This window comes from Aphidius gifuensis, linkage group LG1 (genome assembly GCF_014905175.1).
Source record: "Aphidius gifuensis isolate YNYX2018 linkage group LG1, ASM1490517v1, whole genome shotgun sequence".
Taxonomy (NCBI): Eukaryota; Metazoa; Arthropoda; class Insecta; order Hymenoptera; family Braconidae; genus Aphidius; species Aphidius gifuensis.
The window spans coordinates 28,900,801-28,916,407 of record NC_057788.1 but is presented as its reverse complement, the minus strand read 5'-3'; the positions used below and the strand labels follow the sequence as shown (position 1 = coordinate 28,916,407).

The 15,607-nt window shown below is 27.6% G+C and overlaps 1 protein-coding gene across 6 annotated transcripts in view; it reads right to left on the bottom strand.

Annotated features, from left to right (window-relative positions):
* Positions 1-15,607, bottom strand: part of LOC122860119 (protein sickie-like) — a 112,343-nt gene that overhangs the window by 43,959 nt on the left and 52,777 nt on the right. For 5 of the 6 annotated variants that reach the window (XM_044163783.1, XM_044163780.1, XM_044163781.1 and 2 more), the window contains 2 exons: positions 15,067-15,236; positions 7,261-7,403 (listed from right to left, as the gene is read on the bottom strand). In XM_044163783.1, the coding sequence (XP_044019718.1) occupies positions 7,261-7,403; positions 15,067-15,236 (313 nt within the window). Of the gene's footprint in view, positions 1-7,260; positions 7,404-12,049; positions 12,620-15,066; positions 15,237-15,607 lie in introns of those variants that run through there. The other variant, XM_044163784.1, reaches the window with a different exon arrangement.

The following is a 15,607-nucleotide window of genomic DNA, read 5'->3' as shown; positions in this document are numbered from 1 at the left end:
AATTTAATTGGATGATGTCATTTGTAGCATCAGCTGATCATGTACGTAATATGGGCTGAGACTTTAATAAACTTGTAAATAGAATTAAAATATTATCAAGATAAGATATGTATGAAGAAGCAAACTTCAAGTAAATTTAAATTGTATTTGTAGAAATATTTCAGCAATAAAGTACAATGCTAAATCTTAACAAGGTATCAGGTGTTTCAAGCTCAAAAATTGTTGACTCAACACCACCATCTACTTGAATTTATTTGATTTAAATAAAAGCCACCCTTTTTTTTTTTTGACCACTATGCGAATTGCCATCAGCAATGTTTATCTTTTCTCATTCTACTATTTTTTATATTTTTTTTTTTACAACAAAAGCTTTTTTAAAAGTACAGTATGATCACGTGTGTTTACACGATCTAAAGAATAAACAATTCAGTATCCCTTTGAATGCATACAAGTGTGATGATGTTGATCTTATTTTTTTATTATTATTTTTTTAATGATGAAAGAAATAATGATGATAAAATAAATCGATTTTATTTTGTTTAATGGATGAAACGATTTCGAGCTTTTTTTATTTTTATTTTTATATATATACGTAATCAATAATTGTTGGGTTTTTACAAACGATATATAGCTTTTAGTTTGAGATATTATATAGAAAAATAAAAGTGGTAAATGTTAAGAGCTAACGTCCTAAACAGATGTCGTTTTTCTCTGTTCAAATAATAAATGAAAGCACTTCTTTTGTTGTACAAAATATTATATATATACTTGCGTGTTTGTGTAAATATACAATACAAACGACAAGATTATTGGAAATGATTTTCTTCCGATTTTGATCATTGCAGGTCTTTTTTTTTTTTCTATTCGATCTGTATTTATATATATTTTGTCAAGTGCACTTGTGATATACTGTATTGAGAGCTCAACCAGTCTCGAAAACAATGCAGACAAGGGGATAAAAAATAATGCTTTTTCAATCGATTTATTTATATACATTGTTCTACAAGTTATTTAATATAAAAACAACATGAAAATAATGAAAATATAAATATACAAAGTTTATTATTAAATAATAAATATAAAAAAAATTTTTAAAAGGAATTTATTTGATTAAAATTTATCTACTTTTATGAAGCTAGTTTATAAAAAATAATAAAAAAAAAATTTCAACATATTTTCAAGCATCCATGAAATTAATCATGATTATAATATAGTATGGCTAAGGTAATATTTTTATTTTATTTATTAATAAATTATTTCCTGATAATATAGATTATTTAATCGGATTATTTTTTTTCAAAGTTATTTTAGTCAGGTTTGATAAGTAAAATCACTTTTGATCCGAATCGGATAGATTATTAATCGGACTTTATCAAAGTTATTTAGTCAGGTTTGCTAATAAAGTTATCTATGATAATCGGATAGATTGACTTTAATCGACCTTATTTTTTCAAAGTTATTCATCAGGTTTTAAGGCTAAAGCTTTTATTTTGATGAATCGATCCAGATTACTTTAATCGGACTTTATTTCAAAGTTATTCGGTCAGTTTGGCTAAGCTAAATCTGGTTTTCTTATATGATAATCGATAAACTTAATCGGACCTTATTTTTTCAAAATCTGTTCAGTCAGGTTTCTATTAAATCCGGCTTTCTATTTTGATCGAATCGGATAGATTACTTTTAATGACTTTATTTTTTCAAATATCTCCGTTTAGTCAGGTTTGGCTAAGGCTAAGATGTTTTTATCTATTATAATCGGATAGATTATTATGAATTTTTGCTAACTTAGTCATTTTAAGTAAATCCGGTTTTGATTTGAAACGATCCAACTTAGAAGTATTTGAAAAAAAATTAATTTAATGTCATTTATTTTTTTGATAATAATAAATACATTTGCATATATAGTATTAATCATATCAAGTTTCTATTGTAATTTTGAAATAACTTTACATTGTAGATTTGATTTTATGGATTCCATGTAGTTCAATAGGATAAGTTCGACTTTGAACAGAATATATCGATCGCAAAATCCGAATTTTAGTTTAGTTTAGTTGAATTTTCAAGATAAAAATATTAATAATGATTGTAAAAATAATTGAACAAAGCAAATATATTTTTAAATCAAAATTTTTAAACAAAAGATCCGGTTTAAATATAAAAGATCCGATTTGAGTAAAATCGATATTTGATGTAATGATCCGTTTTAGATGTAAAATATCCGTTTTGGATGTAAAAATGATTTAAAATGTAATTTCGGATACATAAGTATGATTTAGCCATGTCCTATTTAAGATTATATTATAGTTACATATTAGTCCGAATATGCCATGATCCGATTGATTTGTAATCAGGTAAACCGATCCGTATAACTGAAATTTCACATACAGCAGGTTATTTTTTAATAAGAAAAAAAATAAAAAATTCAGTAAATATGTACGAAAATTTTTTATTTTTTTACTTTGTAGTAAAATATAAAAAATATTTATGTAACGATGCAAGATTTTTTACGTTTTATAATTTTTTATGTCACGTAATTGTATAAAGAAAAAAAAAAATATATTACTAGAACGAAATTTTAGCTTAAAAACAGCTTTTATATTATTATTATTTTTTTAATGAAAAAGTAATTTGAAAAGCAGATTTTTTTTTTCATTTAAAATGAAAAAAATGGTTTATAAACTTTCATTGTCGCGGGTTGTGATGTAAAATTTTATGGCGAACATATTTTAGATTCAGTTGAGCTAAACCGTATGATACATGTGCGCAGAAACAACTTAAATTTGATGAGAAATATGGTGAGGAAAAAAAAATAAATGTAGCAACGAGGCTAGAGTCGAGTTGAAGTGTATGCACAAAAGAAAAAAATTAAATGGTAGGCTTCAAAGAGGCTTTTCTTTTATTTCAATTTTCTGTGGTTGGTCCGACCACCAGTATCACACTTTGCAAAAGAAAATAAAAAAAAAAAAAAAGATATAAAAAAATTAACAAGAGATTCTAAAAATGGCTAAAATAAGTACACATTTCTAGTCTCTTTACGAAGCCAACTTCAATCTTGGGTGTACACTGAGTGTAAAAAAAAAATTCCAAGTTTATTTGCACTAGCTTTTTTTATTATCGTCATTAATTTTTTTTTTTTTTTATACTGAGGATCTTTTGTATAATTTGATGTCAATATTTATCGAATGACATTTCTTCAACTGACTAGAGGAAATAATTTTTAACATTAATATTTCAACTAAAAATTTTAAACGTGTAACGTTGTATTTAATTTTATATAAATATTTCATGATAAAGCTGTCAAAATGATGAAACACTCCAGCAACTTGAGTGTGTTGTCTATTATAAAAGGGTCAGAAAGCATAGACAAAATTAGAAATATTATATACAAAATTAAACATGGCAAATAAAAATATTTTTTAATATGTTGATTATGATATGCTTCATGAAGAAAGTATATTTTTAAAAATAATTAAAATTCCTTATAACTTTGTATAAATATATTATAATTAAAAAAAAAATTCTATATACATATAAATTATTTTTATTAAAAAAAAAAATAAAATTATTTTTAATGTATAAATTTATTTTTTTTTATTATACAAAATTAAATTTCATATTTATGAAATAAAAATTAACTATTTGACATTTTTTTTTAAATTCAAATGCCAATTTGCATCAGAAAACTTTTAATTATTTTCATATTAATTTACATTTTTACTTTGTATAAATTTTTAAATAGTTTTTTAGCATTTACTTGTTGAAATTTTATATTTTTAAAGTGCCACAATCTCCTTGATATATATAAATTATTTTTATCAGTTGTTTAAAAAATAAATAAATAAAATATCTGATAAAAACAAAAAACTCATTTTTACATTTCTCTTTAAATATATATATATTCTAAATCTAAACGCATTATTTTTATTTCATTCGAGAATTTAAGATGTAGATTGTATAAAAAAAAAAAAAAAATCTCTCTCTTATATCAACCCAAAGTGTGCAATTTTTTAAAACGTTATTTACTATTTTTTTTTAGCTGTCTTATCTTTTTAGGCTTCAAGTCTTTAGCATGAATAAAAAAGAGTAAAGTAAAATGAATATATTGGGTGGCCGATGACGAACACATGCCTCGAAATAAATAAGTTAGTGAGGGTAAGACATATACGTTTTTCCCGAATTACCGGTTGAAAGATTCCAGGCCAATTGCAATGTGTCGACATAGAACATTTGGATGAAATCATCATCAGAATATGTGGCCTAAAAGAAGCACAAAATTACTGTACTCTATTGGATCGTTAAACTCTCATTTATACAGTCATCAAAGACATTAAAAATCAAGCTATCATCGTCACCCCATTTATTGTCATTCAAGTTAATTCTTTTATCAAATTATATACGTACAATCAATTTTATCTTCTATAATAAATTTAAGAAATTGTTTTGTTATTTTTCTAAAAAAAAAAACAGAGCTTCTAGATATATTTATATAAATTTTTTTACAATGATAATTATAACACCCAAGTAAACGAAAAATAAAATTTCCTAAAATAATTGTTATCATGTTTGAACGTGACCTTCAAAAAAAAATTAATATAATAGATCTACGTGTTTTTATTTTCCTCATGTCACCCCATAAAGTTGATAATAATTCTCATGGGTACAGTCGTATTTTTATTATTTATTTTTTATTTTTTCTCAGTGTTGGAATGGCTTTTGCTCGCTTTTGCTTTCTTTTGCCTGCTTTTGCCCTTTTCCTCAGTGAGTATATACACATCCCTCCCTCAGTATTATTCGTTACCATGGTACACACAAGAAAATATATATAAGATGAAATGGTTTCACGACACAAACGCAAAGAGATGAAGATTTCTGTTGCTATACACCAAAAGACCAGCTGGTGTTTTCCACCCTAAAGAAAATCTTTGGATGACAAAGTCACGAAGAAAGTTGTTTTTTTTTTATTTCTCTATATATACACAAACACAAACACAATTTATTTACGAGAGGGTAAACTTGTTCAATTTACATTAAAATAATCATGATAAATAAATTATAACATATCAATATTTTAATATAAAAAATATAAACAATTAATCATCTTTTTTTATTTATGAAATTATGATTTATAATTATAATTATATGACCTTTTCTTTTTTTTAGAAAAAAAAAAAAACCTTCAGGTAAATTTTAATAATCTCTAATTTAGTTGAAAAATTGTTGAGAGAAAAAAAAAAAAACAATAAATAAATAAATAATGGTAATAAATAAGTGACAAGAACATAGAAAATATTTTGAAGAGTAACCCCGGGGATTCAGGGTTGTGCACATCTGGCAACCACCCTAAAATATATAGTAGTTCGATGGTAGTGGTAGTTGTTTGACAGAGAGCAAAGTATATATACCGACAAGGGTGCCACCCTATCCACATGGGGGTGTTCATATCAGCCTCTATGCCCCCCTCATATCAGCAGTACTTTGTTCTATCTAACTCTACATACTCCTGGTTACATGTACGGAGAAAAAAAAATTAAAAAAATTTTATTTTATCTTTTTCTATATCGTGTTCTCCAATGGATACAATGTATCACTCAGATTTTATATCTCTCTTACTCTTTAAACTCAGTCAACAATAATGTACATGCGAATAAGGGTATGACCATTTAAACTGGATTTGGGCATCAAGCCAGTATACAGGTTTTAACTAAAATTTTGTCTCTCTATATTCTCTTTTAATTTTATATTTTATCTCACTTACTCTATCACTCTCATTTTTAAGTCAGAACAACCCATAATATTCACTGGGGGGTTGCTAAAAGCCATCCGCAAAATTAATGGCCGACTGTAGATCACACCTTCACACTCAGGAAATGTCAGTTTTATTTGTGTAAATGTATATAGAGTATTAAAATAGCATGTGGAAATTTTTTTTGAATAAGCCCCTAATGAACTCAATACAAGATGTATTATTAAGCTTCAGAAAATTAAATGATTTTTTGAGCTTCAAAATTAGAAATTAATCCGTATTTTAAGATCTTTTTTTTTGATGGTTTGGCAATTTCGATTAGTGCTAGATTGCTAATAGCTGCTAATGGAACGATTTCGTTTTTTTTTTTTTCTGTAAACTGTCTCTTTCGATTACTTTTCTGGTCTAGTGAGCAAGAAGAAAAAATAAAACATTGAATGGAAAATAAGACTCGACGCATTTTGTGTATGTATAGATCAGAGAAGTACCCTTCTTTGATTCGCCATGATGATTTTGAAGGGATGATAGCCAAAGCGTGGCTGTGATGTGAAAGACAGTAGGGAAAATGTTAAGCTTATTCCTTGAGGAATAAAAAAAAGCTTCATGTTCTTAAATTTTCTTTTTCGAAATAATTATTTTGGTGTTTTTATTACGTCGTCGAAATTACAAAAAAAAAAAAAAAAATAATAAATAAGCTACATGGGATGATAAAACCTGTCTTTCGATTATGATATTCATCAATTTTTTTTTATATTTCTTTTTTGTTTTTTTTTTTCCTATCGCAATAACTTTTCTTCATCTTTCTTGTTATTTTTTTTTTGTCTTTTCTTTATTTGGCAACTTAGCCTCTAAAAAGTTTGACAAAGTAAGTTAAAAAAAAATATAAAAAAATCAACAGTATGAACGAGTTGCAGGCCATTAAATCTTTCTGAACTCTTCGAAGACTCAAACGAAAAAAGTGCAAACGAATGAATAAAAAGAGAAAAAAAAAAAGTTATGAAAAAACGAAATAAATAAATAAAAAACCCGAACGAAAGTAAACTAGCGCTAAAAAAAAAAAATTTCAATGATTATACTTTCATCCATTTAAGGCAAACACAGGACCAAATTATGTTTCACTTTTTTAGGTATTAAATTGCGACTATTGACTTGTGTATACTTTGAAGATTGTAAATTTAAATAAATGAAAAAAAGTATATATACGCATGGCATGAGTTATAAATTGGAAAATTATATCTTCTATTTATTTATAAATTTTTTTTTCCAAATTATATCAAGAAATTACCGACCTGTCTGCTGCTTTTGAATGAGATAAAATTTTCCTCAGTATATACACACAAACTTCAAAAGATTGCCTTAATTTACTAAACTTTTCTACCGAGTATAAAAAAAAAAAAAATTAAATCTTCAAAAATATCTAAATAAATTTATACAAAAACCTATTTTACAAGTTGATATATTTTTTTTTGTTTATAAATATTATACATATAAATAAAAACAATTTAATGAAAACTCACCAAGTTGTGTTTGATGTGCTGGAGATGGGGCAGGCCTGACCTTGTCCGGGGGGCATCTTCTGGTGGCTGCAACGGTGGCAGGAAGAGGAATGCCTCCCCCAACAATGCCAACGGCATTTTGTTTGTTGTAGGGTGATGGTAGTCTGAAACAAATAAATCCAAACAGTTTAGCTATATTTTTCAAATCAAATTTATTTATCACAAATGAAAAAAAAAAAAAAGCAAGAAAACATCATGAGTCACAAATTTTGTGTGTGCCACCTTGGTTGTAAATGTAAATTAATAATTCATCCCTAGAAGCATTAAAATTCTCACGTTTGACTGTTTTTGACATTTAACTGCTCGTTTATACCCTAAAAAACTTATTAATATTCTTATCCACGCCTTAAACATTTAAATTTATTTTTGTGTTTTGTATATGAGTAGTGGTTCACACTTTGAGAGAAGGGTATATACAACTTTTCTTGTATGGTTGTTCAATATGCAGCCAGACAAATATTTGTTTCTAACCATACAATGACGCCATAAACAAAAAAAAATAATAATAATATACATTTAAAAAGTCTTTGTGTCTCAAGAAATTAAAAATCATTCAGTGTCCATTAGAAATATTCATGTAAAGAAATATATTTTTATTTTTTAACCACGTTTTTTTTGCAAATAATAAAAAACCACTGCCAAATAATAAAACAGGCTATTGTTAAACGATGAATAAGATTCAAAAACTTGATACAAACTGTAAGAGACAAGACGACTTGACTTGAAATACGTGCAGCCAGATAGACACACCCTTTAAATGTAAATACAAGTGTACTATATATTTTAATATATAACAAACATGTGTCTACAAATATCATGACATTGTGAATTTTAAATTTATATCAATAAAATTTATTTAATTTATTATTTTGAAAAACTTGCTCGTTAAAAAAAAGGTACTTTTCAATTATTTATTTGTAAAAATTTTTATTTATGAATTGGGTAAAGGATATCCATTAAAAATAATAAAGGTAATTTATTAATTTTTTTTTTATTTCTATACTATAGTATATATATTTATTTTTATGATGGGTTTTCATAACTGTGTGAAACATTAAACAGAAAGACCATATTGTCGAGTGGGAAGAATATGAAGGAGGTAGAGATTAATGGCAACATGGACCTGGTGATTCCAGTAATTGACTCTAGACAAAACACAAAAGTGTGGGATGTGTTCCAGGTGTGTTGGTGTTTCCTTACATTTTTTTTTTTTTTTTATTTATTCTTTCTTCTTTGCATAACAAATGTAATAGGGTGTGCCAGGTTTGCCAAAATACTTGAATATTACCTTGAAAAATTTTTCGTTTAAATTTTAAATAACGCATTATTATTCTATATTGTAAATTTTGTTTTTTAAAATTTTATAACATACGTTATTTCAATGAAAAAAAAAAAAATATCAAAAGAATAACAATTTTTAACTCTCTCTACAAGATCAAGCTTACATTTGATATATAAGCTTTCAACAAGGGTTGAAATTTCTGTAATTAGTCGATGCGTGTAGACTCAAACCACATTAATGCAAGCGATATTTATGTGTATAGTTATAGAAACCCTTTTGGTCCACCAGACCTGTTCAAATGAGGAGATGAGAGGAAGCAATATACAACTACTATACACACACACCCACACACAATATTGGGAGGGAGAATTTCATGGGAGAATTTCATCGTATCGATCCTGTTTCCTCTCTATGTACAACAATACACTAGTGAGACATGCAAGATGATGATAATACGCATTCGACAAATCACTGGTGCGTATCGATGAGCCAAAAAATATAAAAAAAAAAAAAACGTTTAGCAATTGTTAATGAGAAATACGACATAAAATTCTATAGCAGGATTATTATGTTCATTCTTTTGTTGATGGGGTACTTTAGTTGATCGTATTTTTTAACTGTGACATTGCATGCAAACATTTGGTGTATCAGTATGATACTTTGTTGGTAAAATTGATGAGACAAAAAGAGATACTCAAATTACAATCAAGTCAATGTTGTGTGAATCCTTTTTTTTTAATAGCTAAAAACATTTTTAAAAATTAGTACATGTTTTTTTGTGTACAACAGATTAAAATTGAGTATGCTCTTAAGGAGTTTAAGTAAAAGCATGCGAAGATTCACGTGAATGAGCCAGTTAATTCATTCGTGCAATTAGGGATAATTACGTGATGGACGGTTGGACATTTCTTGTTATGTTCAGACGTGCTTAACGCCTTTCTATTGTCTCTTTTTCATCAAAATGAACTGTTAATTTTGGTTTCATTATATTGTGTTTATTTATTTTTTTTTTAAGACAATTGAAAATTTAAAAATAAATAAGAGTAATGAACAAAGAATACTATATGCAGATATTTTTTGAATAATTATTTGATTATATTTATGAATTTTTTTAAAAACAAAACAGTTGGAGGAAATTAAATTCTTATTTGTCAATGTGGAAGCTTTCATTTTTCATCATATAAAAAAGACAAGTGAAAGAACGATGAAAAATTGCAGCCGAGTGTGGCTATGCAGCAAATATGTGTATTCTATTTTTGCGACCATTCAACATTAAAAACATTGACTCACTCTTGTTGACTACAGGGTGTCTTTGAACTCTTACTCTAAATAAACTGAGTGATATAGAAAATAGAAAAAAGACAAATAAAAAAAATTGAATACAGTAGATCTTGCAAATAAAAAATAGAAAAATGAAATAAAAAATTAAAAATACTGAATCATAGTAATAAATCAAATCTTGGGGAGTTTTTAATACAGTAAAAAAAATTTTTTTTATACAGAAAATGTACATAAAAAGATGAAGCAAAATGAGACTGCAAAAAAAATAAATAAATAAGATGATAATAATAAATAAATAAATAATATTGAATCAATAAAAATATAGTAGTTCTCGTCTTTAAATAAAAAAAAAAAAACGAGTTAAATTCAAGTTTATACTCCACGTGCTTCTACGAATTGACCATGAAATACTCATCGTACTTTTTTATTTTTATCTGTGATTCGTTACTTGATACACATGTATTTTCGAAATCATCTTTTTTGCTTTTTGATTAAACAAAAAAAAAATTATTTATTTTTTTGTTTCTTCAAGTTTTTATTCTCTTTTTCTCTACAACATTTTATTCCTCGGATAAGCATTCAAACAAAGGAAAAAGTTTTCTCGACTATTTAACCGTTTATAATGATCAAAAAAGCTTTTTTTTTTTCTATCAGCCCTTCTTTTGATGATTGATTGCGCCTGGACTTGGCTTTCTATAAATTATAAAATAATTTTAAACAAAAAAAAAAGTAAAAGAAAAATGGACTTTTTCAACAAAGTAATTTTTATTATTTTTTATTTTCAACGATAAAAAACGGAAATACTTTATTCGAAATGTGACGATTCGAACAGTTGAAACAGCGAAAGATATATAAATTTTTGTTTTTATATTACACAATGAATTTCAATGGAATGTCTAGCCAACCGTGTACTTGATACGCGTATAATACAGTGTAAAAACAAAAATAATAAAAAAAAAAAAATTGTAGTCAAACAAATAATAAAAATAAAAAAAATATATATTTAAAAGGTACGAGAAGAATATGTAAATAAAAAAAAATGTTAAGCATGAATTTTTTATTTAAAATGATATTCACAGCAACCAGTTTCCCTACTTGTCGACAAAGGGTTTGTTGTTCAAAAAAACATCTTTTAATAATCTTATATAATTTTTCATTAAATTCAATTGTTATTAAAAATATTGTTGGTATAATTATTTAAAAACTATTAAGATGGAATATTGTAAAATTAATTATTCATGTTTATTTATTTTAATCATAAAAGCTATATGAAATATGAATTACTGCTCCGAAATAAACTTCCGTTTTTCGAGTATTATTATTTTTTATTTTGATTATATCTTTAAAGTTTATTTTTATATGTTATTACATCAAGCAGGAAAAAAAAATTTACCGCTGGAGCAGTGAAACTGTGCCTCTGTTTTGACTTAACACTTAAATTCAGTAGCCAGGTTTTAAGCCATTGGAAGAATACGTCTCACTCGCAAGACAAGATTTATACAAATTCAAAAATATTTATTTAATATTCGCTCTTTAATTTAGATGATAATAAAAGTGTGCTAAAAATAAATTCAGGAAGCTGTTTCGCTAATATACAGTGGTGGTTTTTTTTACTATAAAAAATAGCGTGATTCTAATTAAAAAATTAACCTAGAGTTAAATAATGTTGGCGGGAGAAAAATGTTAAAGAACAAGACGCTACAACAACCGGTCTCTAAACATTTTTATGATCAGTCTTGCAGGTAATACATTTAAATTCTAATGGACCTAGTTTATTAATAATTGTTTTTCTCATTTCGTTCATCTCAATATAGATTTTTTTCTAATGGAAATATTATCTGCACTCAATATTTTATATATTTTATATTTTTTATTTTTCACCCTTTCAATCTAACACATTCTCTATGTATATATAATTACACTTTACACACGCTATATATTCGCGCAGTCGCTGAGGCTTGTTCAAGACATATTTGCCTTTGGCAATTTTACAGTCCCTTTTTTATTCGTCACGGAATATTCAGACTTGAGACTTAACAGTTTTTGAAATAAAATAAATATAAAGAAAAATAGAAGAATCATCTTGTGAGATAGCATAAATAAAATAAAAAAAAAGGTTATAAAAATGAAATACGTTGAGATTATGCCTAGGAAGAAAGAGTTGATGATAAGAAAAAATAAGTATACCTGTGTGCCTCAGGGGAATTTGGCAAGCTTCGCGCCTTCCGGCTATTTCCACTGCTACTTCCGCTGTTACCCATTCTTTTGACTTTTAAATAATTTCTATTTTTTTTTTCTTCTTCTTTTCAAAAACTTTATAAACTCTTTCAAATATTTAAAAAAATAAAAACTACCACTTTATCGTCACCAACTTTTTCTCAAACTTATTCAAAATAATCAGAGCCAGATATGATATTATTTTGTTCTTTTGTGCACTTTAATTTTCCCCACTAAAATTTTATTTCAATTTAAAAAAGCCCAAAGTATTCTTCTACTGACTCGCCTAATCAGTGTCACAATCACCCACAATAATTTTAAACACCACCAAATAATTCGCAAAAGCCATTTAAAATCATAACTCAGATAAAATCATTTTCCAACATCCAATGATTTACAGAATCACAATTATTTTTGTTAAATTAAAATTTCCCTGATAATTTTTCGGGTTTAAATCTTATTGTATCAGATTTATTATGAAATGTTTTCATGGTGGCATGTTCCATGGTTTTGGCATGACGATAGCTCGCTACAAACTGATGCCTGCTTCAATATAGTATGACCAAGCAAGCAAGAAAATATTTCCCATTACTGTTCCCATAGCACGTGGCCTTTCTCTGTGTTTCCCCTTCTTTTTATCAAGCCGGGGCTTTCATCTCCCTCATGCCTATCTTTCCCCCTTGGACCCCACCACCTTTTACAATCCAACAACTCGTGAAGTCTCTCCTTGTCAGATACGAGACAAGCTCTGCTGCAAAGCTGACAATATTGTTGTCTTTTTTTTTCCACAATCTCTCGCTCTATCATCCGAAACATTCAAATACACACAGCTTCCCTCGTCAATTTACATTTCTCCTCAAACCCTCTCGCAATTTCCCCTTATACCCTTCTCTAAAAACATTGTCGACCCTTGGTCCAGCCAATCATAGACATGGACTTTCTGCTGTATCTAACCAATCATAAACTGAGCAAAAAAACATGGATTGGAATGAGATTTTGCTTTTTTTTTTTTTTATAGGATTCTCATGCTAATGCCCTTTCTGTTTTTTTTTTATTGTTCACCAGGGACGATCTATATATATGTTTTTATAGTATACGGGTTTCATATTAATATAGACAGGTATATATACATGTTTGTCGACGGTCGTAGATATTTGGTGGTTTGTCTTCACAGGATGAGAATGTGGTTGCAATATTGTGCGGGTGGTTTGACTATATAGCTTGTATTGTATTTGTATACGCTCCTGACATGCCTCATAATGTTGGGTATTGTTAGTATGTTAATACTCTACAAAGCACTTATATATTCTTAAAATAAAAAATCATTTTTGAAAGGTATATATACTCTCGACGTTATTTTGTTTTCTTTGTCAAAGTGGATATTTACAAGAACTAAATATTCGTCTTGTTGGTAGGTTCAAGGTCAGTGACTTTGAGCACGGAATGAAGTTTGAATTAAAAGAACTTTAAATGGAGAAAACAACCTTCAGATTTTTATTTAAATTAAAAATATTGTATGGCTGTTTAAATATTGAACAGTGCAAAGCATTGCACAGTATTTTGTTTATTGATAAATAGCTATATATGAAATTCTCTGACCACAGTAACCAAGGGTCAAAACTTGATGAATATAGTCAATCGAAAAGGATTATCGAATATTCAATATTTGATTTAAACTCTTGAGCTTCGCAGATTTACCAACAAGGATGATGAATAGTGTACGGAAATTCTCAAAATATTTAAACTTGTATAGAAGCTCAAGGATGAAGAAATTCTCGAAGGGAATGCAAAGAAGATATCTATTGAAAGTGTATTTTTAATTGAATAAAATGAGAATGAATAAGCAAGAAATATAATGAAGATGGAGATGATGAAATTTAAATTAAAGCTTGATATTAATGAGAGACATTTTTTGATGGTTGAATGTATTATTGATTCACCTTGGCGTTATGTATCTGCGTATGGATATAACAGCCGGTACTGTAACAAAACTACCGGTGGTTATGTGACATTTCCTGAAGGGTTCGTTGAAAATATATACATTTAAAATGAAAAAAAAAAAAATTAATAAATACTCTGCAAATGAGTTTTCCTGCGTTCTTTGATGGTGAAGAAATAAAAATATCTTAAAAAGTTTCTACTTGAATTAATATTGTGCGTATACCGCGTGTTGTTAACGAGCTTGAGGAAAAAAAAAATTGTATATGCTATATGAGTAAAAAGAAAATATAGGGAGAAATGTTTTTGGATAGAAAAATGAAACATATAAATCAAGAAATAAAAAAACATAGTATATATGAGTAGAAATAAAGTATAAAGCAGACTTGGGTTGTGACAAAGAAATAAAATGATGAAAAAAAAAAAAAACAGAAGGATATTATAATAAAACAAAATGTGAATAGAAAAATAATAAAAATACACAACATGCAAAGACAACCTTTTACCTTGCTTCAAAGTTTTGAAAGCTAACTATGATTTTTAGAGTCTTGGACTTTTCTGGCTATTAAAGCCTGTCGCTGAACGTTTATAAAAGAACATAGAGAAAGATATATGCAAAATGAGAATACATGATGAATTTACAGCATACCGGATGCGAATATAAATTCCTTTGTATGACGTACCGTTACTTTTTTTTGCTTTTCGTTGGACGGACTTTACCTTCAATGTAATATGGCTTTTTATGGGACACAGGACACTAAAAGTTTTTTATGGGGATTTGAACGAGTCCTTAATTGAAAAGCCCGAACTATATTTTTTATATTTCGAAATACCAGTGATGTCATGCTTAGCTGGTTCTCTGTTTTATCGAGAAATACCGGTTATTTTATCGACAGACAAGTAAAGTCCGACCCTCGCCGAGTCGGTTTTCGTACAGTACTTTTAATGGTATGGTTTCGTAGCTGCAGTGGATCAAACAGAATCATTTGAAGAAGTATTCTTGGCTTACTAGAGGAGGTTGATAAAATAGAAATTCTTTGGGTACTTACTTTGGCATGTCTTGGAGTTGTTTTGCTCGTTGTTTATGCCGCGAAAGAGCAAAAAGAAGTGCTAGAACAGGCCGGAGGGATGTACCAGTTGATAATTCACCAGGATTTACAGCACCAACGTCTGCTCCCAAGGCTCGTAATGCACCTACGCACAAGCTCACGTTTTCAACCTGAAAACAAATAAATAATATACATATTATTTATACCTGCGTACATCAGCATAATAATAAAATTGACTATTCAATGATAATTGTTCTGTCCATTGAATCGGTCAATAAATGTAATATTTCATCCTACAACCATTATTTTGTGGGCGTCAGATAAACAGTAGGTATATATTTTTTTTTTAATTTGAAAACTGCTCTGGTGCACCGAAAACAAATGGGACTACATTTGTGTGGGTGCAAACCAGGAGTGATAAAAAATGAGTTGACAAGAACAGCATGAAATGAACTGCAGGGTTTTTATATACCCTTTTTTTTTTTTACAAGAGGACAACACAATTTTTTCATGTTGACTATTTTTTATTTAAAATTTATTT